Below are 24,823 nucleotides of genomic sequence, written 5' to 3' on the forward strand. Positions count from 1 at the left end.
CCTGGCTCCCCTTGCCTGGTGCAGCATGGAGGGCACTGGGGACTGCCAGGCGGCTAGGGGCCTGCACACAGCTCCCCTCCCCGCGGCACTCACCTTGGCCTGCAGCCGGCCCCCCAGTGTGGACCTGGCATGGTAAATGATGAGGAGCACGTCCCCTTGCACCGTTGTGTCCAGGGGGATGACCGCCTTGCCGTCCTCGCTCCTGAACTCCCTGAGGAGACAGAACTGGCTCACCAGCAAACACAGCAGAGACCCCAAGGCCCCCCAGGACCCAGCACTCCGAGCCACACCGCCTCCCTGGCACCTGCAGCCCCACTGCACTCTTACTGCATCCTGTCATACTCCTGGGATGTGGTGGCCACGCGCTCGTCCCCCACGTAGACCTCGCAGAAGGGTCTGCAGCCGCTTCTCTGCTTGCTGAACAGCGGCACGGGCGTCATGACGACAGCCTTCACCAGCATCGGCTTGCTGTGCGGCGTGATGGGCTCCTCCGCCACCATGTCACACACATACTCGATGTACCTGGGGGGACAAGACACCGCCAGACCTTTGTTTTTTTTCCATTTAATGCCATAAATTCCCCTTGAAGTTTCAGCTGCTCCTCAGATTGAGAGCTGTAATTGTCATTCAGTTCAAAACATTTCTAAATCGTCCTCAGGACCCCCGAGTCTCAGGTTACTTGGACGTTGTCTGACCCAGCAGTGCTGAAGACTGTGCTGGACACCCTCCTGCTCCCGACCCCTAGGTTCTGCCCCACGGTGGCCTGAGAACACACTTCATGTGACTTCAACCTTTCTGACTTGCTGAGCTAACGTGTGTGACTGTTGAACATGCCCTGTGCCCTTGGGGAAGGTCTTTGCTGCTGGTGACACATTCTCGGCCTGCCACCTGGGCCAGAGGCGAGTGCTGGGTCCTGCCATGCCAACTCCTGTGTCCTCTGTCCAGTGCCGACACAGCTCCTCCACCTTCTCCCAGGGAGCGCTTCTGCGGGAGCCTCCACGCTGCCCCTCCACGGGAGCCCCAGGCCAGCGACTGGGTCCATCACCTGCACTGCACAGGCTCTCCTTGGGGTGTAGCAGCACGAGGACTGCAGCTACCAGCCGATGGCTGGAAGCAGGACAGGGCCTTTCAGCCAGAGCAAGCAGATGCTGCCCATGGTGCAAGGGCCCAGGAGCCCTCTGGGTAGGAGCACGGCCCTCCTGGTGAGAATGCAGCTCACTATCTGGATGCAGCCTGCATGGCCTGCGAGGGACCTGCCCTGGTGCTCGGGCTCCCGACCCAAGGGCCGTAAGGGACAAGCACACTGCTCACATGGAGCTGGCCCTGCTCCTGCCAGCCCCAGGTGTCAGTCCCTGTGGCCCTCCCAGCCATTCTCGGCTGGCCCGGAGCTGAGTGCTGCTGTGCCAGCAGCAGTCCTCGCTCGCTCCGTCACTCTCTGCTCATTTTCCTTCTGTTCTTCAGCCTTCTCCTGGGTCAGTCAGCTGCGCTGGGGTCAGAAGCCAGGGCTTCATGTGTGAGACAGGCACTGCAGGGAGCCATGCCCAGCCCTAACAATGCATCTTCATGCTTCTGTTCCTTTTCTTTTGTGGACCTGCCACAGCCCCCACACATGGCACCCAAGTGTCAGTCTGTAGCAGTCTGAGCTGAGGCGGGTCTTCCTGTCTGGGTTCTGGTCCTGCAGTGTCATGAGGCTGGGAGTCTGTCGTCAGCTCAGAGACTCCTGGGCTTCTCTTTGGTCTATCTATCCTCCGCTCTCCCCCTTACAGTGGGATGTGTCTGGCTGCCTGCAACAGGCCAGCAGCTCCTGGTCTCTTGGCTTCTGCTATCCGCTGGGCAGTGTGACCTGTCAGCAAGCCCCCAGCTCACTCCTCAGCAGAGTGGAATCTGCACGCAGCCCCTTGGGTTCTGTGCCCTGGAGCTCCCACCTCACATCCTGCCTTCCCAGGGCTCGGCAACCGGTGGGCTGTTGCCAGCTCCCCAGCATGACAGTGTGGTGCTTGGCCCCATTCATCCCTTCCAGAAGGAAAGCTCAGGCAGGGTCTGTGCCAGGCACATGGCAGAAGGACCTCCAAGGGGGCAAGGGCCTTCCTGGGCTATGGCCCCAGAGGCTCTGCCCTCGCCTCTGCCTCATCAGGCAGCACAATGGGCCTGCATCGACCTGGTGCTTCAGCACGTCTGCCTGACGGCAGGGCTCTTACTGCCCTAGCAGTGCTGACATACCTTGCATCTGGCCAGCTAGGGCATGAAGGTGGGGCCCGCTGTCAGGAGCAGCACCCTGAACATCGCTGGGGTGCTGCTGGGGTGCCCAGAGTCCCTCCCTGTTCCAACTCATGCACAGCAGGTCCCAACATGCTGGACCCAGGAGAGCAAGTGGCCTGTGCCCCAGGAGTCGAAAAGCCCTGCATGGTGCTCTGGTCCTAGGCAGAGAGCAGATAAGGCAGGCCCTGCTTCTGGGGCCCTGTGAGTGTTGGGGATGTCATGGCCCCTCAATGGCCTGGGCCCTGCCTCTTCCCAGTGTCCATGCTGGCTGTGCTCTGCCCACTCTTGGGGGTTTCTGCTATCCACAGAGAGGAGGAGGTTCCAGGTGCCCCAGGTCCTCATCAAGACGAACCAGAGGGCGACTCCCCAGACCTGGCCACCCAGAGGTTCCCTATCACTGCAGGAGAACGGGCAAGAGTGGACAACAGTAGACATGACTGGTGAATGCAGAAGTCCCAGAGAGGATGGGAAGGTGCAAGGCAGCTTCAGCCTCCAGCCAGAAGAGAAGGGCCTTGGGTGCCCATGCAGAACAGGACATGGCCGGAGTGTTCTGAGGGCGCAGCAGTGTCCGACACCTCACTCATGGTGGAGCATGGCACTGCACACCTGCAGCACCACGGGCCACATGTTCCACTTCACCTCCAGAGCAGAGCCCACAGGCTCCCGGGGGGCAGCACTGCACAGCAGGCGTGTGGTCCCCCAGGCTCACAAACCTGCTGCAGGACCCAGTTCCAGGAGTTGGACAGGGAGTTGCCCATCACATGTTGGGCCCTCACAGTCCTCAAGTCCCAGCTGAGGCCAAGCCACACCCACTGTGGTGCTGACCACCTGGGAGCAGCTGCTTGGATGGGCTCTAAGCCCAATAGCCCACCTGTGGTGACACTGGGTCCAAGGCAGTGGGGCACCGCTGCCTCAGCACGGAGCAGTGGTCACCACCTTGGCAAAGAACACACGGTACCTTTTGTGAGATGGCCAAATGCCTGGCGGACAGCGCTTCATGCTGAACATGTACACGGCGGCCTCTGCAGTGCTGAAGAGACGGCAGAAGCACAGGAAGGCGCACACGGCCACAGCAGACGCAGCTTTCCCATCCTAAGACGAGGACACAGGCCCTTCACCTGACTGCTCAATGGTGCGGAGGGCTCTGCTGGCTTCTGTAGACTCCCCCACTACAGAGTGCCAGGCATGACACAGACATACGCATCCTCTGACCTTGGGTACGTTCAGGAACATAGAGCCCGGCAGAGAACGAGCACAACTGGCCAGCTCCTGCAGCCACCATCCCACACAACCTCAAGCTTGACCCACAGCCCCACAGACTCAACCCCTTTCCCTGAATCTGCCAGCACTGTCCCTGGCATGAGCCCTGAGTGCTTCCTGTAGTGTCATGCCCTGGGGAAAGCTCACAGATGCTCCCTCACTCTGCAGACCCAGACACCCGAGCAGAGGAGGCGGCGGCATGGCCATGACCAGGCAGAGACTTGATGCAGGATGCACAGGTCACAGTGCCCAGGGATGCCCTCACCAAGCGCTCTTCCACAGGCAGGAGTCACCCCACTGGGCAGTCCGTGTGCCCTGGGGCAGGAACCCCTCTGCTTGCCGCCTGCCCCACCCAGAGAACAGTGCCTGCTCCATTTCCAGCAGGCCAGTTCTGGTGGAGAGCAGGAGCACAGCTGAACCGGCCCCTCCGACTCACCATACAGTGCACAACACAGACGTTCCTGTGGTCCTGCCGCAGCCAGGAGTGCATGTTCCTGCAGGTGGTGTACAGGCTATGCAGGTGTGGGGCCCGCCTGGCTGCCCAGCCGCACTCGGAGACCTGTAGGAGGGGCCGGCTCGGCTCAGCTCATGAGCTGGTCCTGTGTACTGGCCCACGCCTCACTCATGCCCACCATGTGCCGAACTGTTCTTCTCTGAGGTGTGTTGAGAAGGTGCCCAAGGCCCTCCTCAGTTGATGTTCATGTGCAGTGGACCTGTGACCCTGGACTGTGTGCCATAGGACACAACTCCTGGGACACCTTTTCCTGTGCTTTGGGTCAGCCCGAACATGTGACACCTGTTTAGCACATGTTCAACACAGGAGCTCATGGCCACACTGCCCTGGAGGTCAGGAGCAGCAAGGTAGGGACACCTGGTCTGATGACACAGTGACCCCCAGCCCCATGGCTCTCTAAGACCCTGGGCTCCTGCCACAGCCCACCTGTCCCAAGCCCTGGTCACCTGCAGGCTACATGGGTGAGACAGGTCAGTGCAAGATGGCAGCCAGGTGGCTCATCACCACCTGAACCTGTGTTAAGTGGGAAACAGCCACCAGGGTCACGCCATGATGAGCAGGGGACACTGACCCGGTTGTGGAACTTGGAGGCCCGGTAGGTTCGTGGGGACAAGTTGTAGACAGCGTAGTGCCCTGGGTGCTTGGCGTCCAGGAACAGCCGCACGTCCTCAATGTTATTCTTGATGGCTGACTCCACGCCTTCCGCTGGGAAGGACATCACTGAAGAGAGCAGCCTGTCAGCCTCCAGCCAGGCAGACTCCTGCAGCCTCCCCAGTTGCCCTCTGGCCTCCTGGCCTCTGGGGATGCCTGACCTGGGCTGCTGATCAAGGTGCAAAGACCACCCCTATGGGAGACCCCACAGAACAGCCACGGGGGCTCCAGGAGGCTTTCCCTCGCAGGGGTGCCAGCAGGGTGCCCAGGCATCAGGAGACACTTCTGGTTATTTTGTGCCTGGAGAGCCACATTCCAGATGTGCAGCCTGGCGGAGCTGCAGGCAGAGCCTGGAGGTGTGTGGACACAGAGCCCTGCCTGCAGTGCCTCTGGGAGCCTCCTGGGGGCTCATGTCGGGGAGGGCCAGAGGCTACCCTGGCCAACATACCAGCAATTCTAGATGTGATGTAGGATATGTCCAGGTCACCCTTGGCATAGCTGGAATTGGAAAAAGAGCATGAGGTTACTGCAGGAAGCACGTGGCAGTCACCCCAGGGCACTCTTGCTGTAGGCGTACCCCACCAGCAGGTGTGTGCGCGGAGACAGGTGCGTGTGCACGCAGCGTTCTGTGTGTGTGGAGCTAATACCTAATCAGAGGTGAACAGAAAGCGGGTGAGGCAGGCCCAGCAGGGCCTTTAGCCACCTTACCACTTTCCTGAGTGTTGGGGGCTGATCTTGAACAAGATGTGAACACAGTTAAGACTGCTGCAAAGGCCAGCAGCCTGAGGGCAGGACACACCTGGAGTCACACAGGCCACCAGAGAGCCAGCAGACATTGAGGGAAGGCAGGAGGGGAGCTGCAAGCTCCTGAGACCCACCCTGTGGTGGTCCTGGCCACCTCCTAGAGACCAACTGTCCTCTGAACAGTTCCATAGCACCAACAGAATGCTGACAGAACTCCTCAGTGACACAGAGAAGGTGACAATCCTATTCTAAACTCCAACTCAATAAACAGTTGTGCAAGCACAGCCAACACACTCTGGGAGGTGGGACCAGGAGCAGGCCACTCAGCATGCAGAGCAGCTGGGCCACAGCACCCACCACAACTGGGCAGGGAAGCAAGCACACCACAGACCAGGGCGGGCACGCAGGTATTGTCAGCAGAGGGGTGCTCACCAACAGGAGCCAGCAAGAGGTCAACAGAACGAGGCCCAGATAGGTGGAGGCCCAAACACAAGACGTATTCACAGTAATCTTAACATCATGCGTGGGGTGGGGGACGCTAGGGGTTGGACCCATGGTTCTCCACCACTGAGCTACATACCAGCCCCCGCTTTTAAATATTTTTAGTTGAAGATAGACATAATACCTTTATTTTGTTCATTTTTATGTGGTGCTAAGGATCAAACCCAGTGCCTCACAGATGCTAGGCAAGCACTTTACCACTGAGCCTCAGCCCTCGACCTGTTTTTTAAAAATTTTTTTTTATTTATTCTAATTAGTTATATACAACAGCAGAATGCTATTCAATTCATATTAGACAAATAGAGCACAATTTTTCATGTCTCTGGTTGAACACCATTCATGTCTTCATACATGTACCTAGGGTAAGAATGTCTGTCTCATTCCATCGTCTTTCCTATCCTCCTGCCCCCTCCTGTCCCCTTTGTCTTATCTAAAGTTCGTCTATTCCTCCCCATGATTCCCCCACCATCCCCATTATGAATCAGCATCTTTATATCAGAGAAGACATTTGGCATTTGGTTTTGGGGGATTGGTTTACTTCACTTAGCATTATATTTTCCAACTCCACCCATTTAACTACAAATGCTCTTTTAATGCTGAGTAATATTCCATTGTGTATATATACCTCATTTTCTTTATCCATTCATCCACTGAAGGGTATCTAGGTTGGACCCGCAATTTAGTTATTGTGAATTATGCTGCTATAAACATTGATGTGGCTGTGTCCCTGCAGTACGCCGTTTTTTAAATCTTTTGGGTATAAACAGAGGAGTGGGATAGCTGGATCAAATGTTAGTTCCATTCCAAGTTTTCCAAGGAAACTCCATACTGCTTTCCAGATTGGCTGCACCAATATGCAGTCCCAACAGCACTGTATGAATGTGCCTTTCCCCCCACATCCTCGCCAATACTTATTGTTGTTTGTATTCTTGATAACTGACATTCTGACTGGAGTGAGATGGAATCTTAGAGTAGTTTTGATTTGCATTTCTCTAATTGCTAGAGATGATGAACATTTCTCATATATTTGCTGATTGATTGTAATCTTCTGAGAAGTGTCTGTTTAGTTCCTTGGCCCATTTATTGACTGGATTATTTGGGGGTTTTTGGTGTTAAGTTTTTTGAGTTCTTTATATATCCTGGAGATTGGTGCTCCATCTGATGTGTGTGGGGTAAAAATTGCTCCCATTCTGTAGGCTCTCTGTTCACTCACTTTTTCTTTTGTTGAGAAGAAGCTTTTTAGTTAGAATTCATCCCAGTTATTGATTCTTGATTTTAATTCTTCTACTACAGGGAGTTTTATAAAGGAAGTCAGGGCCTAATCCTACATGATGGAGATTTGGGCCTACTTTTTCTTTTATTAGGGACAGGATCTCTGGTTTAATTCCTAGGTCCTTGATTCACTTTGAATTGAGTTTTGTGCCATGGTGAGAGATGGAGGTTTAGTTTCATTTTGTTGCCTATGTATTTCCACTTTTCCCAGCACCATTTGTTGAAGAGTCTATCTTTTCTCCAATATATGCTTTTGGTGCCTTTTTCTAACATGATATAACTTTATTTATGTGGGTTTGTCTCTGTCAGACCTTTTTAATTTTTATTTTGAGACAGAGTCTTGCTAAGTTGCTGAGGCTGGCCTCAAACTTGACATCCTTTTGCCTCTACCTCCCAAGCTGCTGGGATTAGAGTCATCACTGAGCCTGGCTTAATCTATTTATTTTTCCCCATAGCTTTATTGAGGTAAAATTGAAGTACAATAAAATGCACATATTTGAAGTATGAACAGAAATATATGAAATAAAGAAGAAATAATACAGCTAAAATCTGATAAAAACCAAACAAGTCTAATTAAAAAAAGAACAGAAAGATTAATACCAATGGAAAAGGAGCTATGAAAATAACCCTATAGATGCTAAAAACATATTAAGGTCATATTACAATTATATGCCAATGTATATGACAGCTTATATAACATGGTCATATTAGAAAAGGGTCCGTATGCTGCTGAGAAGAAAGTGTATTCAGTCATTGATGGATGCAATATTTTATGGATGTCTGTTAAGTCTAAGCTATCTATTGTATTTCTTTACTTCTATAGTTTTTTAATTTTCAATGGAACTTTATTTTACTTATTTATATGCAGTGCTGAAGATTGAACCCAGAGCCTTACACATGCCAGGCAAGTACTGAGCTACAACCCCAGCCCCTCTACAGCTTCTTTATTTAGTTTTTGTTTGGAGGATCTATCCAGTGATGACAGAGGCTTGTTAAAGTTACCCAGTATTATTGTGCTGTGGTCTATTTGATTCTGGATATCGAGAAGGGTTTATGTACACAGATGCTCCATTGTTTGGGCTATAAATATTTATGATTGTTAAGCCTTGTTAAGCAGTATGAAATGGCTTGGCTAAATCTTAACATTTTAAAAGTTTGTTTAGACCTACTTGCAGCCAGCGAACTCAGGGTGAGAGGACCTCCCTAAAGAAGACAAAAAGCAGAAGCCTACAGCACAGCACAGGCAAGTCTCATGCTCTGGCGCTGCTGCAGGACAAGGCACTTAACACAAGCCACAGTCTGGGACAAAGTATTTTCTGTGGGGCTGGGCCTGTGGCTCAGTGGTGGAGCGCTTGCCTAGCATGTACGAGGCACCGGGTTTGATTCTCAGCACCACATATAAATAAATAAAGGTCCGTTCACAACTAAATACACACACACATAATGTATAACTGGATTAAAAAAAGTATTTGCCATGTGTTTCTACACACACACACACACACACACACACAGTGGTTCAGAGAACATTTAGTATCAGCATGAAAACAGGAAAAAAAACCCAGCTGTTATGTGCTGGCAAATGCCTGTGATCTTTGCTACTTAGGAGGCTGAGGCAGGAGGGTCGCAAGTTCCAGGCCAGCCTGGGCAACTTAGAAAGGCCCTGCCTCAAAAAAATGGAAAGGGCTGGGGATGTGGCTCTGGGGTAAGGTGCTGTCCTAACATGTGTGAGGTCCTGAGTTCAAGTCCCAGCACCACTAAACAGATGACAGCAAAGGCAGACCCACACACCTGAGGGGGAGCACCACCCACCCACAGGGCCTGGCTGCCCCTCCAGGATGACACACATGCCTGGCTGCCTGGCACAGTGGGCAGAGCAGAGGCAGCAAGACGCCTGGCCCAGCACAACGTAGGCATCGGGTGCACCCACACCTCAACCCCAACCTCCCCTGCCGGGTGAACCTGGGGGCTGGCCGTGTGAGCATCAGACACGTGTGCAAGGCTGTCAGCCTGCACCCCAGACTGAGAAGAGCCGAGGCTCCAGCTGCTGGGACAGGGCAGCCATGGACACTGTGAGCAGCTCAGGGCTCAGGGCCACCGCCACCCATCCCCACACCTGGGCCCCTTCAGTGGGAAGAACCAAAAAATGAAGAAGCAAGCTGGGGATGCCTGGCACACACAGGGGCCTAGGGTCCACCCCAGCACCACATACACACAGAGGGGCTCCCTACTTCTAAAGTTCATCTCACACACGGCGTCTGCAGGACAGTGTCCAACTCAAGCATGCACCCCAGGCAGACATGCACACATACAAGCACATACACACGTGTACATGTGGTCACCTGTCCCTGCCTGGGCTGAGAACACCTGTGCACACCAAGGCATCATGGCACACAGAACGAACAAATAAAAGGAGGTCAGAAAGCCCCACGCCTGCACAGTGTGGAGGACGGGGCTGGTCCTGATGCCCACACACAGCATGGTTCCTCAGTGCTCCCTCAACAGCACCCGAGCGGCCAGCAGAAGCAGTATGGGGACCAGGGCCAGCAGGGCTGAGCCCTGGACATGGGGCTGTACTCTGGGGCGTCCCTGGCCTGCAGTGATGCTCTATGACCACATGCTCAAGCCATGTGGCCAGGAGACCTCATCGATGAGGGGACATTATGCCTTACAGTCACTTCACCTGTCATACACCCAGAAAAACAATGTGACAGTGTGTTGGGGACTAGGGCAAGGGGCCCAGGCTGGGTACAGCCCAAGCTCAGGGCCAGTCCCAGCAGAAGTCTATGCATGGGCTTCCCCAGCTCCGTGGTGCTGGGCTCACTCTGAGTCTGCCTGTGACTCTGCCCTTGGCACTGGGGACAGATGGGGTGTAGACCACACTTACTTAGCAACAGACTGGATGACCTTGGAGGAGGTGTCCTTGAGGTTAGTGAAGAGTCGCTCGGTCCCACCCCGCAGGATGTCCAGGAGCCCACCGTGAGGCTGGTCGTACTCAGCCAGTGCCAGGCCTGCAGGACAGGCAGGGCGTGGTGTGTGAGGGTGCCTGCAGCACGGAGGTGTGTGGGCCCTGGGAGGCGCTGCTGGCCCAGCCCACACCCAGGAGTGCGCCTGCCTGGGCCCTAGCAGTCTGACAGCTATCCCCCGGGTCCAGAGGCAGGGCTTATAGCTGGAGCTCTACCCTCTGTGGCACTGTGGGCAGAGGCCATGCCACCCCGGCTGTGAAGTCGAGGCTGACCAAAGTGGACCCTGAGAGCACAGGTCCTAGAGCGAGAACTCACAGGCTTCAGTGTGCAGGTGTGGATGTGACCAGGCTCCAGGTCCACATGGCTACCACACTGTACCTGCTGGGCCCCGTGGGGTGGATCTGGAGTGCCCAAACACAGGGAAGCCAGCTGATGGGGCCAAGCCCTCTCCTCAGGAGACCAAAAGGACTGGGCGGGGGGCTTGGCCCATGGCCAGCATGTACCCATGTCCCTGCCCCAGCACCCTCCCCTCTCCCCCAGGCCCAGGCCCCCACAGATACGCTCACAGAAGCCCACTCTGCACCAGGTAGAAGGCCATGCTCTAGCACATGGCAACTCAAGCCATGGGCACAGGTGGCTCCCAGTCCTGCAATCTCTCCCGCAGCCCAGCTCTACTCCCCACTCTGCCCCTGTCCTCAGCTCCCGGGAGGGACCCTGGAACATCCCTATTTCAAGGAAGCCAGTTTCCCTGTAGCCTCGGGCTGTGTAAGACAGCCCAGACACTGGTGGTGTAGGTGGCTTTGGGCCGCAGAGTGTCAGACTGACTTCTGGGAAAGCTGGAGACTGAAGTCAGCTGCACCTAGGAGCCTGGCCCCAGGACGACCCTGGCCATGAGCTGGATCCAGGTGCTGACCACCCCTGGGACAGGACCCCAGAGACCTATGCCTGGCCTCTCCTGGACCTTGCCCCACTCCCAGGAGCCCACACCACACCTTGCGTGTATGAGCTCAGCTGAGCCATGAGGCTCAGGGTGTGCAGGGACCAAGCCTTGTCGTCTGTCTCTCACCACCAGGCTAAAAGTCCCACAGGAGAGGGAGTTGGGGCTCCATCTCAATATGTGCCGGGTGTCCAGTGCACAACGGGGGTGGACAGTGGGTACAAGTACTCACCTCCACTGTAGCCACTGCTCACAGGGCCTCCGGCGGGGGGTGGCACTCGGGATGGCCCTGGGTTCCCACAGCCTCCATTCTGCTCCAGCAGCTATAGGAATCAACAGCATGGCGTTGGCGCCCTGGGGAGCCAGACTGTTATGCACCTGCCTCAGCTTAAACACGCGTCCCTGCACTAAGCTGCTCTTCTGCCTGCTAAGGGTCTAGGTGGAGGGCAGGCCACTGTGGCCCCAAAACACTCAGCATGGGGAGGAAGCGGCTGTGGGCCTCAACCCACACCTGGCTGAGCGCCCTCCCCCGCCTCTCCAGCTTCTTCCCTATCCACCCAACCACGGGAGGCAGATGCATGGTGCATGTAGACGAGAGGCACAGGCATCTGGGTGCCCGGGCTAGGGCTGCTCCCTCCACCACGGCGCAGCCCCGCTTGGGGAGTGGGCCCCAAGGAGCAGTGTGACAGCTTTGTAAGCCCAAAGGTCAGAGTGTGCTTGGAGTCCCCATGGACCAGTACACCTCCTCAGTGCACACCCCATGGAGAGTGAGGCCCATGGCCCCTACATGCCACCTGGCCCCTATAACCTCCATGGCCTGCAGCATACTCTGCTGGGGCCCGGAGTTGCCCTGGCCCCAGAGCAGTCACCGAGAGGTGTGGACACGCCTGTCAGCTTTTCTCTTCAAAACAGACCAGCCATCCTACCTCCCCCAAAATTTCTCAGTGAGGCCCTCAGTGCCACCAATCGGCCACCCCAGACCTTCAGGATTTCCTCCCTGGCACCCCTCCACTAGCCCTGCCCTATTTCCTGCTGCTCCCCAACATATGAATCATAAACCTCAGCCTCCTATGCCCAACTCCCTCCTGGGGTCCTGGGTGAGCGTGCAGGCCAGCAGAACTCCCGTGCCCTGTACCACCCCCAGCAGCACAGACAGCACCATCCCACCACACACCCTGCTTTGACAGCCCCTAGAAAACCCTGCTTCCAGCTGTGAGAGACACAAGGAGCTGACAAGACAACCAGAAAGCAAAGAGGACAGGGCCTCGCCTTCACAGGAGGCAGAGCCAGAGGGGAGGGGTGAAGTCTGGCCTGAGCCCTGAGCTGCACAGACGGGTCCCACTCTCAGAGGTATGGGCAGACCTCATGGCTACCTCAGGAAGAGTCCTGCAGCTAAGTGCCAGGGCCCTCCTGACCTGCCCACTTTTCTGGGTATGTAGCCACAGGGAGGAGCCTCAGCTCAACAGCTGAGCCATGTGAGCCAGCTGTGGGTGGAGACTGGACATGATCATAAAGCCACAGAAGGAAACTTGACCCCAGAAACCGTGACATGCAGAAAACAACACACATCAGCAGAATCTGGGCAAGAACCACCAGACAGTTTTGATGGAGTGACCCTTGAGCCTAAAGTGTGTGCAGAGCATCAGGGTTCCAGAGTCAGGACCAATGCAGTGCCTGGGTCTTAAACCTGGCTGCGGCAGGACTCCAGCCTGCACAATAGCTGCTAGCCCATGAGGACCTGGAACTGCACACAGAGCAGTGGCAGGACACCCTTACCTCCATGATGGGTGCTTTGGGGTTCAGATTCCTGGCTGCGGCCATCTCCTGCAGCTGGCGGACCACCTCTGTGATGGACAGCCGCTCCTCAGGGTTGACCCTCAGCATGGCACCTGAGGCAGAGCACAGCAGCGCACTGGACCCCATGTCGATTCCAGGGCAGAGCACGGCCGACTCTCACCTGGTTAACACCAGAGTGCCAACTCTGGGAGCAAGGGAGAGCAGCAAAGCAAAGCACAACCATAAAACTGAACCAAGTTATCAGAAAGGTGCTAGAGCGTCGCAAGTTCAGTGGGGCAGAGGCTGGGGTTCCATGGAAAAGCACCAGTGCAGGAGCTGTGGGCAGTGGGTGAGGGGCACCACGGCCCAATGGAGAGGCTCCTCACCCAGGCCCCTGCACCCAGCAGCCTGAGGGGAACTTACGAATGAGGCTGTGGAAGATGGTGTACCGAGAGTCGTCCCCGGGGATCGAGTACTTCCCGTTGACTATGCGAAGCTTTGCACCATCCTCAAAAGGGTGCTGCCGGAAACACAGCAGGTACAGGATGCAGCCCAGGGCCTGCAGGGAGAGCAAAGCTGAGGCGGGCCAGGCCAGGGGACCAGGGCATGGGTTGAGTAGGGCAGAGGAGCAGCCCTTTCCTCAGGGACCCCTTTCATGCTCTTGGTCCTGCCCCACAGGAAGCCTAGCACTTTCCACCCTACCCGACACAAGAAATGTCCAGGCTGCAGGATTGAAGCACCAAACTCTCATTTTCAGATCAAAAGGTCCCTCAAAACCATACAGCTAGGGCTGGGGCTGTGGCTCAGAGGTACAGCACTAGCCTAGCATGCGTGAGGCACTGGGTTCAATCCTCAACACCACATGGAAAAAAAAAAGCTACTGTGTCCACCTACAACTAAAAAATGAATGTTAAAATAATAATAATAATAAAAAAAAAACCCTACACAGCTAAAGCACAGGGACATGAACTGGGCCACTGGGCACCAGGGAGGACCTCGCCGCGCAGCTGCCAAGGATTCGTGGCCACAATAGTGGCGGGTAGCTGGCTGCTTGCTGCTCGGGGAAGAGACCCAGCCTCCAAGTCACACAGGCCTCCTATCCACCATGTAAGTGCAGCATGGCCACCCTGACTCCAGGTGGCAAGGCCCTGGAGAGGAACAGGGAGCCCTGGGCTCACCTGACCTGGAGCCTAGGCCAGGCAGACCCCCCACTGCCTGCCGTCTGTGCTGCCTTGGAGCCCACTGATCCCCAGCTGGCTCTGCTCAACTGGGTTCCCCCAGAAGGCGTCACCAGTGCTCTTCAGCAGACAGGACAAAAGGAAAGGAGGAGGCCCAGGGGACAAGGGTTGCTGGGTCTGCAGGCCTGCTCAAGACAGGTGCCACTAGGCAATCAGCCTCACCCAGATGTCCTGCTTCTCTCCGATGGGGAAGTTGGAGTACAGGTCTACGATTTCTGGGGTTCTGTACATGGGTGTGGTGTTCCTCGTGATCTGAAGAAAAACACAAGTATTTCAGAGCAAAGTTACGTGTAAGCCTTACTTTTTGTTTCACATCAAAACCCTGCAACATGGACTGGGGCTGTCGCTCAGTGGCAGAGCGTTTGCCTACCATGTATGAGGCACTGGGTTTGATCCTTAGCACCACATAAGAGTAAACCAATAAAACAAAGCATTCTGTCCATCTGGTCTATACAACAACAAACCCTGCAACTTTTTAAACTCTACCACAGGCTATAGTGGTGCCCTGTCCTGCTATGGAGTCCCAGAGGCCTTGGTCACCCACTTTTAACAGGACCCTGCTGTCTGCGCAAGAGAGGCACCATCTCAGTCGGCTGAGCCCACTCCAGGCACTACATGCAGACCGGCCACAGGAGGGCCATGTGAGCTGGGGTGCTATGTGACGGAAGCTTCCACACGGACACTAGTGTGGACACAAAAACCTCTGTAACAAGAGAAGTGACCACAGTATTGGTTGGCCAGGTCTAAAAACTGAGCCCCATGTATTTAAGAGGGCCACACCCCTACAGCACAGGAAATGTGAGTCTCAGTGCAAGGCTCAAGCATACAGCCACCCCCAAGTCACAGATGCCACAGGGACAGCCAATGCCCAGGAGCCACACGGCAGCAGCCACTTCTTCAACAGATGGGATACAGAATGCACTGTCCTCTGAAAGACCTGTGGTCCACAGGCAACAACCTGAGGCTGGCAAGTGGGCAGCCACAGGACAGTGGTGCAGGGTGGGGCACAGTGCTACCAGAGCTCCCAGCAGAAAGAACACACAGCACGACCACTGCAGACTCACTTCAGGATGGGGGAGAAGAGCAGCCAAGAGCGGGGCAGTGTGAAGACACCCCTGCAGGACCAGGAGGAAACTGAGCAGCAGGGACCCGGAGCCACGAGGGGAGGGCACCTGGCAATTGCTCCCCAAAGCACTGTCCAATAAACTAGCGAGGAGCAACCTTCCTGAAGGACACACACAGCCAGGAGCTCTGGGCTCAACCTGATGGCACCTGGGGCTGCAGCTGGGAAAACTCACATCAGTAACACCACTGGTAGCTGAGCTCTCGCCAAGGCGGGAGCAGAGCCAGGAGCCCCTGGGCTGGCTGGCGTGGAGCATGACACAGACCTGGGGCTGTGTACTGAGGGCACACAATTCACATGTGAACACATGCATGCATATGTGTACACCAGTGAGCACATCTGCTCTGGCGTCTCAGAGGAGGCAATCTCAGGGCCTCGGGGTAGCAGAAAACAATCAGTACTCCTGTCACCAGCACTCCAGATGACGGTGAGAGCCATTCTCTACCACACTGACACAATGCCACAGGCCAGGCGAGCACGAGTAGGCTGCTCTGGCTCCTGGTTCTGCCCAGGGTCACAGGTGCACATCTGTGGCAGCTGTCTTGCTGGCAGGGCCCCAGGGCAGCCCAGCTCATGTGGAGGCAGCAGAGCACCCTTCGCACTGCCATCTGTACGTCGTGGTGCTTTACTGCTGAGCTGCACCCCAGTCCTTTTTATTCTTTGAGACAAACTAATCATCCTTCCACCTCCGCCTCCATAGTAGCTAGGATCACAAGTGTGACCACCATACACAGCTCTCCCTTCGTGTAAAGCCACCAAAGGCTCTACCCTGATGACTCATCTAACCCTGATGGCCCTCCAAAAGACTCCCATGAGCCTCAGGGTAGGTTTCTATCCTCTTGGGGCCTCATGATGGGGTTAAACTACAACCTGTGTTCAGGAGAACAAACCATTTTTAAACCACAGCAGATGAAAAAGGTCAGAACCTGGAGCCAGTATGAAGCAGATCTAGGACATCCTTACCACAATTAAGGACACATGCTCACCATAGGAAATGTGGCACTACAGTCCCTGTGAAGACAAGCAAGCAGGCACGAGCTCCTGCCTTGGCCACGTGCAGAGCATCGAAGGCTGCGCAGAAGCACAGAAGGGGAGCTGCACTGCAGGCAGCCCAGGGCAGCCAGCTCACATACCTCCAGCAGGCCCTCTGTGGCAGGTGGCAGCATGCTGTAGGAGCACCAGATACACGGCACCCCATGGTCTGTCCACACTGGAGATGGCTGATGGCGCTGCCTCTACTGGTACTAGATGCTCGGGGCCATGGGGACCTCCTCCCCATACTCTTGTGCGGAGTGGGGCTGTGAGGCAGCCAGCAAAGGCCAGGCCTCCTCCCTGTGCTCTGACCAGCTCAGCACATGGCCCAATTCCTCCTGAGGAACTGGCCAGCCAACCCGAGACGACATGGCTGGGCACTCAGCATGTGGCCCTTTCAGTAGGCCTGTGACAAAAGTGGAAGACCAGGAAGCATGGCTCTGATCCAAGGACATGCTCCTGGGAGCCCACAGCTCTTTGGTAAGGCCTGTTCCGTGTTAAGAAGGAGGTGTTCTTCTCAGGCAGCAAGCAGGAGCAGCACTACCTCCTCCCACACCACCTGCAGCACAGGAGGAAGGTGCACACCTCTGCACAGAGCAACCTGGCCACAAGGCAAGCTCCACGCAGGACAGACTGATGGGGGCCAACCCTCCATGCACAATGCCCCACAGAAGGGCCATCTCCCACTACCCTCTGAAGCCTTCTGTCAGACTCCGTGCCCCAGTCCGTGGCTCTCTGCTCTGAACAGTTCTGTCTATGGGATTCACACAGACACCGTGAACTCAAGCTACTGTAGAACTTGAGCCACAGTGCAGCCCACCTGCTGCATGATCTCCTGGACAGAGCCACATGGAGGTGCACTTCTAAACCATACTTTTGAAAAACAGGAGATGGTGGTGGTGATAGCTGCACAACGCCACGAACAAGCACACATTAACACCACTGAACTGTGCACTTAAAGGGACTGCCATGGCACATCTGTGTGCACCTAATAATAAACATCCAAGGGAAAACAGGCATTAAGATATTCAGAGCCATCTGCTGCGAGGAAGAGGGTGAGATGAGAAGGATATTGTGGAGGGCAGATGGAGGGCAGCCTGGAACAGGACAGGTCCCCAGGACATCAGGCCCAGTCGTGGTTCACAGGGACATGCTCAGGCTCGTACATGAGGGATTGAGAAGGGAAAGGAAAGGGACTGCGGAAGGACCTAGGAGCAGCACTCGGGCAGCAGGCCTCACCTCCTCCTCCACCATCGCTCGCTTCTGGGCACTCCAGCTGTAGTCAGGGTAATGGGAGATGGTTGTGGCACTGCCAAAGTCACACAGCTTAATGGTCCCCTGGTTGCTAAGCAATAAGTTCTCAACCTGCAAAATTCCAGAAGACAGTACTTATAAACTTGGGGTGCAGACAGAGGCAAGACCTCAGCAGAAGCCAACGAGAGCATAAGGTAGAATCAGTGCCTCACCAGACAGTCCCCTGCACCAAGTCAAGGCTGCTGGCCACAGAGTCACCAGAGGACCCACAAGGCCTGCAGCACTGCAGCGTGGAGGTGCAGGAGGTGCTGCAGGCTGGTGACAGCCTGATGGGGCAGGAGGAGGGAGCAGAGGGGCTGCTCTCCCAGGGAAGCAATTCGAGGTCTTAGGTCCTTCCTGAGCAGAAGCAATGTGTACCTATTTTAATTAAACACACACTTTGAGAAATCGTCTTTTATTTTATTTTATTTTTTTAGTAATGGGGGTTGAACCACTGAGCCACATCTGGAGCTCTGTTTTATATTTTATGAGACAGGGTCTCACTCAGTTGCTAAGTGCCTCACTATGTTGCTGAGGCTGCTTTGAACTTGTGATCCTTCTGTCACGGGAGGATCCTCCTGTGATCTGCTGGGATTATAGGCATGTACCACTGTGCCTGACTTCTTCCTTCTTCTTCTTCTTCTTTTTTTTTTTTTGGTACCGGGGATTGAACCCAAGGGCACCTAACCACTAAGCCACATCCCCAGCCCTTTTACATTTTATTTAGAGACAAGGTCTCACTAAGTTGCTGTTGTTGGCTTTGAACTTGGGATCCTCCTGTCACAGCCTCAAATCAGGAAACTTTAAAGTTGAAATTAACCATAAATCAAGCAGATCACCCAAATCAACAACACGAGACCAACAATAAGCCTTCAAGAAAGTGGAAGAAAAGAGAATAGAAAATACCTTTTACACTGAACGCATCAAGAGCCTAGGAATATGCCCAAGAAAAGACGGGCAAAGACCTCTGTGCAGAAAGCATAAGATGAGAGGCACTTTCAGATCCTGAACCAACAACTAATCATGCTCCCACATGAAGTGCAACTGTATAGATGTTGGACCTACCCCAAGGGCTGCAGGGTGTGGGTGGCCGTCTGTGATCCCAAGTCCACTTTGGCTGCTGCCAGCTTTGGTGCAACCAAACAGCCAGGAAGGCTTTTACGATTTAATTTACTTTACTTCTTTATGCAGTACTGGGGTTGGAACCCAGGGTCTTGCCCATGCTAAGAAAGTGCTCTGCCTCTGAGCTATACCACCAGGGCAGTTTTTACATTTTTAATGACTGAAAAATGAAAGAAAGATTACATTCCACTATACATAAAATCACAGAAAATACCAACTCCAGTACATGGTTTTACTGGCACCCAGCCACACCCACTCATGTTATAGGATTTCCTATGCATTGAAACCATAGGACACTGACCATAGGACACAGCAGAGCCAGGGTCCTGATTCCTGAAGTCTGGTGGTTTATTGAATGACTATGTCAACCACTACATGAAGGTCAAAAATTCTGATGAAATTCTTAAAAGTTCTGGGCAGAATTTGAAAAAGGCATTCAACAGTCTGCATGGAAAGCTAAATGGCCAAAGAGGGTGCAACCTTAGAGACTGCATGGACAGCCAGATGGCCAGAGAGGGCCCAATCCTAGAGACGAGACTTAGGCCTTCAGGAGACTTTGGTACCAGCACAGGGAGTCTGGCCCAAGAGCACCACCAAGACGCCATGCTCATGACAAGGTGGCACCAGGGGACAAGCGAGAGGATAATGACTTGGTCCCAGTTCAGAAAAGTCAAACACTGACACTCCTAAGCTCAAGCAAAAGCACAAGTCCTTTAGAAGACAGTATACAAGGCCACCTTCGTGTGGGACAAAATGGCCTCCTCAGGAAAACAGAACAGACTCCTGTGCAGAGAGCCTAGGGGCTCTGGCTTACAGGAAGAACACTCAACACAGGACCTTCCCTGAGAGCAGGAGTACAGCCAGATGAGGTCTACCCCACATAGCAGCACCAGCATCTGCATACGCCAGGGAGAGGACAACGAGACAGGACCTCCCCAAGAGGAACCCACTTCCAGTAGACATGAGCAGCCAGCCAGTCTCACTGACAGGAAGGATGGCAACCTGGACCCCCACAGGCTGCAGAGTCGCAGCACCTGCGGTACCAGGGCAGGCAAGCAGGAAGCCAAGTGGGGTCCGCCAGGATCAGCCCATGCCCTCCAGCCATAGCTCCCTGCACCTCCTGCCCACAGAGAGTGCCCTTCCCGAGGGACGGCGGGCACAGAGCAGCAGCCCACCATGAGCAAGGCAGCAATGTGGAAGCATTCACCATGACAGATGCCCTAGGAGGCAGGGCCACATATGAGGCAGGCAGATCTCATGGGCAACACTGAGCAAAAGCGGCCAGGCACAGGAGGACGTGTGCCACAAGAGTCCGTTCCTGATGTCCCAGGGCAGAAAGGCACACTGCCTGGGTGGGTGCAGAACATGCATCAGTAGAGGAAATCAAGACTCTGGGGTCAGTGTGAAGAGAGGCCCAGAGGCCTTGCTGAGCCCTGCAGTGGCTAGCATTTCATGGCTAGTGGCACTTGGGGTAGAAGAGCCTGGGTGGAGCTGTGTGTCCTGCAGCAGAGACCATAGGACACTTTGGAGCAAAGGACACCTCTTACTTGGAGGACAAGTGATGCCAACCAGGCCAAGCTCACAAACCGACTCTTTCCCCAACTTCACTAACTCTGTGTTTTCTATTTTTCTTAATACACACAAAACTCGCTGCACTTAAAAGACATAAGCCAGAAAATTCATTGTGCCACAGAAAACCCACTCTCACTGGTGTCCACTGAGGAGCAGACACTACCCTACTGCGACTGGTGGCCCAGCCAGGATGGGCAGACACCTGCCTGGGCGCAGGTGGGTGATGAGGTGGAGGGGATCGCTGCCTCACCTAGTGTCACTCAGCCAATTCCAGGTGAACAGACCAGACGCAGGAAAGGCCGAATGAGCACTCAGAGGGTCTGCCCAGGAGACCTTGGCTGCTTCTAGAGCCTGCGTGGTGGGCACTGCTTCAGGCTCACAGACCTCAGGAGATAGAATACTTTGAGGAAAACTGGGGAACTTGGGAATAGGCTAGGCCCAAGCTGGAACTCCAGGTGACATTCGTTTGCTGGGCAACAACAGGGCTACAATCGACTAAGGAACATCCCTGTTCCCACAAAGATGTGCGTCCAGGTCCCTAACGTGAGGGGTCAGGACAAGGACAAGCTTCAGACGTCAGATGATTCTCACAAATCTTGGTTTTTTAAGATAGGATAAGGGAGTGAAAACTAGGCCACCTCCAAAAGACTCCTGTGGCACATACTCTTGAGAACACAGTGGAGTTCCGATGAACCCACCACACGAGAGAGACAAGCAGCGGCAAAGCTGGCAGGAAGGTGACTGAAGAGTAGAGCCTGACGACCACAATGTGACCCTCAACTGCACCACACGGCAGGCCTGCTCCCATAGGCACTGCCCCCCCAGGGCTAGGCAGCAGGGACACCTGCTGGTGCAGAGTGGGAGATGGCAGGGAGAGCAAGGAGTGCAGGCCCAGAGCCCAGTCGCTTGGGTGAGAACACCCAAGAGACCAGAGGGAGCCTCCACGAAGCCTCGCTGTACCCCACAAGGACACAGGCAGGAAGGGACCCAGCAAGCACTTTTGATGGCAGCTGGTACCTTGAGGTCTCTGTGGATGACAGGTGGCTTCTGTCTGTGCATGTGCTGCACTGCTCTGCACGTCTGGTAAAAGATCTTCAGAATGGTGTCACAGGACAGAGGGCCTTTAGATTCAACTCTCTTTAGAAATTCCACCAGCTGCCCTAAAAGAGATAAGTACATTTAATCACCCTGGGGCTGACAGATGCCATATGCTTCGAGCCAGGTGCTCAGGTCCAGCCTTGACTGCCAGGAACCTGTACAGTTTCTGACCCACAGTCAGGGTCCAGCCTGACTCCCAGCAGTTCTCAGGCGGCTGTAGGAAAGTCTGTGGACAGGAGGCATAACTGCAACCCTAGGTCCAGGGTAGGGGCAGGGGAGGGGGAAGGGTAGTGTCGCAGTGGGAACTAGCGTGGGGCATCCTGGGGCAGCATGAGAAGCACGATCATCACACTGCAGAGCTCCCAGTAAGGAAACACACCTGCAACTGGGCGAAGGACCAAGGTACCAGCTCCCAGGAAAAGGCTCACAGGCCCCCGTGACATGGAGTTGAGCACGCCACTGGAGGTAGCCATCAAGAAACGAATTGCTCATGGGAGATTTCAAGGTCTCTGGTGAAGCAACCACTGCCTGCTTAGGTTAGACGTGGTTATGGGGCTGGGGTGGAATACCACACTCAACAGGAAAAGGAGAAATGGCTATATATCCATGACCAGGACACCTCCACAGCCACACTCCCAGCCTGACCCTACTAACTGTGCAGGGCACGTGGGCACCCACATCCTGGCCATGGCTCTGCAGCCCAGGGACCACAGGCACACTGTGGTGGGCACAGCCCAGCCGCTCATGGCCTGGCCAACCAACAGAACTAGTAATCTCAGGTTAAACTGGCTAGTGCACCAAAGGCAGGGCCAAGGACCTCAGCCTCTGGGGCTGGGCCACTGCTAGTAACCCTGTGCACATGCACGGAGCCTCCACAGGCTACTCACACTCAACCTATCCTCCTTGCCTCACTCCCATCTAGCTGCAGTCCCCCTTCACCCTGAGACCCAACCAACTTTTAAAACCTGCACCCTAGCAACCTACCCCACTCAGTACCAGAGCAAGGAAACAGCCATGCCTGACAAGCCCCAGGTGCACACCCTGCAGCCACATGGCCCCACTCTGTCCCACACAAGACTTCCACACCGTGGGTCTTTGGCTGGACGGCCCCAGGTTCCCCTCCTTGGCTCATAGCCCAGACATTCATAGCCAGGGGCCTCATCCAGCCACCCCATCTAAGGAGACACTCCATTGCAGGCTTCAGTCCTCCTGCACTGGCAATGCCTACACTCAACTCTGACTAAAGAATCCAGCTACGTTCCCTGGACAGTACCTGGGGATGCACACAGCAGTGCCCACAGGAGGGTGTGGGGAGGCACAGCAGTCTACATTTATGGCTCTGGAGGACAAGGTCCACACCTCACTGCACACAGCAGTGTCCCCAGGAGGCTGTCAGGAGGAGCAGCAGTCTGGACTTAAGGATCTGGAGGACTACTTCCACACTCAGTGCCTTCACTATACTATTAAAAGGAGGAAACACCCACTTTTGCCATCCTGGCCTCACTTGAACTCAGTAGTTAGGCCTTCTTATAACTGGACTTTTCAGCAGAAGACCCAGGCTCATGCCCACAGCACAGCCCAGGTAAACTCCTTCCCCTACAATCTGTGTTGCCACTTGGGATTTTAGATGTGCCTGAGCAGCCTCTGTGGTCCCCAACCAGAGCACCTCAGGCCCCGCCTGCAGCCAGCCCACCCTGGCTCTAATCCCCACCTGAGCCAAACCCCTCCTTACCTCCAACCCACCTACTTGCCAGGATCTGCAGCACCTCAGAGGACCTGGGCCCTCTTGGGGTAGGGGTGGGGGCAGGGGCTCTCAGAGGAACGATGGCACCTTGAGAGGAATGGGGGCCTTAGAGGAATGAGGGCCCTCAGAGGAAGGAAGGCTCTTGGTGGAATGAGGGCCTTGGGAGGAGCAGAGGCTCTCAGAGAGAGCTTGTCCCCCACTCTGCCCTACACCTGGATGGCATGGCTGTGGTGTCCACAAGAATCCCAGGGGTCCCCAGGCAGCATCCCCTGAAATGCACGATTTGTTGGCCCATCATGGGGATGAGGAACCTGGGTAACCACAGAAGGAAACAGCATTCCTTATGGAGCGGGGCTAGGCAGTGGCGGCCAAACCCTTTCCACAACACCCCGCACAGGGACAGCACCCAAGCCACTCCTGTCTCCTCCATACCACTCCAGTACCAGCGTCAGAGCACCTACACTGCTCCCCATACCAACCCCAACCAAAGAAAACCAGGACTACAGAAGCAGGACCTGTAGCACACAAGGCTTCCTGACATCCCAGGAAGGGGTTGGTGCACCGTGGGCCTCATCCTCAGGGTCAGGGAAAGCAGAAAGGACAATGAGACCCCGGCCTGACCCAGATCCCTGGCCCTCTGACCTGGCTATTAGTCCCACCCAGGAGTGCAGAGGTAATAAGCCAGAGCTTGGAGCAGCAAGTCCATAAGCTGAGAACAGGAGATGGGTCTGCCATAGGCACAGGAAAATGCTAGAAGCAAGCCGGGGCCAACTGGCATCACTGAACAACACTGCACATGATGTGCCATCAAGTTGCAGAGGTTTACTCAGGACCGTAAATAGAACGAAGATGCTCTTGATCTCAGACAATACGTGCGTAAAAATTGCTTGGTCCTGTCCAGGAACGGTGGTACTCAGGAGGCTAAGGCAGGAGGACTGCAAGTTCAAAGCCAGCCTCAGCAACTTAGTGAGGCCCTAAGCAACTCAGGGAGATCTTGTCTTTAGATAAACAAAAAGGACTGGGGATGTGGCTCAGTGGTTAAGCACCCTTGAGTTCAATCCCTATTACCAAAAAAAAAGAAGAATGCCTGGTCCTGACGTTTACAGCTAATTCTTGTTCATGTAGTTGTGGACGGACAGCATGCCTGTACTGTGTGTGTCTATGCTTACGTGGTGCTAAGGGTCGAACCCAGTGCTTCACACATTCTAGGCAAGCACTCTGACACTGAACTAAGCCCCAGCCCCTGCAGCTGATTTTTAATGATTCAGCAAGAACCTGAGGGAGGTGAAGCAACTGTGAGAACATGTCACATACGGAAAAATCTAGAACATCTACACACTTGTTGCATGTTTCCTGGAGATTGAAAACTTCAGGATAAAAAGCTGAGAAAACAAAACACTGCCGAGGAGTTAATGTCTCCACTGTCACCTGATGGCATTTCTCAGCCCCAATGGCTCCTGACCCCACAGTCTTGTTTCCTGTCCCCAGCAGCAGGATAAGCAACGGGCAGATGAGCGGGGCAGTGGTAGGACAAGGCTGGAGGGGAAGCACTGCCAATGGAGGTCACCAGCCCAGGGCACCTGTGTGGTACACAGAAGCAGTGTGCAGCCCACTCACCTTCTTACTGTGCCTTGGAAGGGCCCATGACCCTCCGGGACCCCAGGGTCCTCCCTGAAGCACAGGAACACTGCTCCCTGAGTGTGCAGCCCCAGCCACTCTCCCTT

The 24,823-nt window shown here is 54.9% G+C and overlaps 1 protein-coding gene across 7 annotated transcripts in view; it reads right to left on the reverse strand.

The window, feature by feature from the left end:
* The window catches only part of Gak (cyclin G associated kinase), a 46,826-nt gene that overhangs the window by 14,319 nt on the left and 7,684 nt on the right, over window positions 1–24,823 (reverse strand). For 6 of the 7 annotated variants that reach the window (XM_076865279.2, XM_076865284.2, XM_076865278.2 and 3 more), the window contains exons 5-17: window positions 21,275–21,417; window positions 17,510–17,635; window positions 14,278–14,367; window positions 13,301–13,436; window positions 12,878–12,990; window positions 11,334–11,424; window positions 10,086–10,209; window positions 5,133–5,182; window positions 4,605–4,753; window positions 3,956–4,078; window positions 3,218–3,351; window positions 328–522; window positions 94–211 (exon numbers count right to left, since the gene is read on the reverse strand). In XM_076865279.2, coding sequence (XP_076721394.2) covers window positions 94–211; window positions 328–522; window positions 3,218–3,351; window positions 3,956–4,078; window positions 4,605–4,753; window positions 5,133–5,182; window positions 10,086–10,209; window positions 11,334–11,424; window positions 12,878–12,990; window positions 13,301–13,436; window positions 14,278–14,367; window positions 17,510–17,635; window positions 21,275–21,417 — 1,592 coding nt within the window. The remainder of the gene's footprint in view (window positions 1–93; window positions 212–327; window positions 523–3,217; window positions 3,352–3,955; window positions 4,079–4,604; window positions 4,754–5,132; window positions 5,183–10,085; window positions 10,210–11,333; window positions 11,425–12,877; window positions 12,991–13,300; window positions 13,437–14,277; window positions 14,368–17,509; window positions 17,636–21,274; window positions 21,418–24,823) is intronic. The other variant, XM_076865280.2, reaches the window with a different exon arrangement.

Source organism: Callospermophilus lateralis, chromosome 8 (genome assembly GCF_048772815.1).
Source record: "Callospermophilus lateralis isolate mCalLat2 chromosome 8, mCalLat2.hap1, whole genome shotgun sequence".
Taxonomy (NCBI): domain Eukaryota; kingdom Metazoa; phylum Chordata; class Mammalia; order Rodentia; family Sciuridae; genus Callospermophilus; species Callospermophilus lateralis.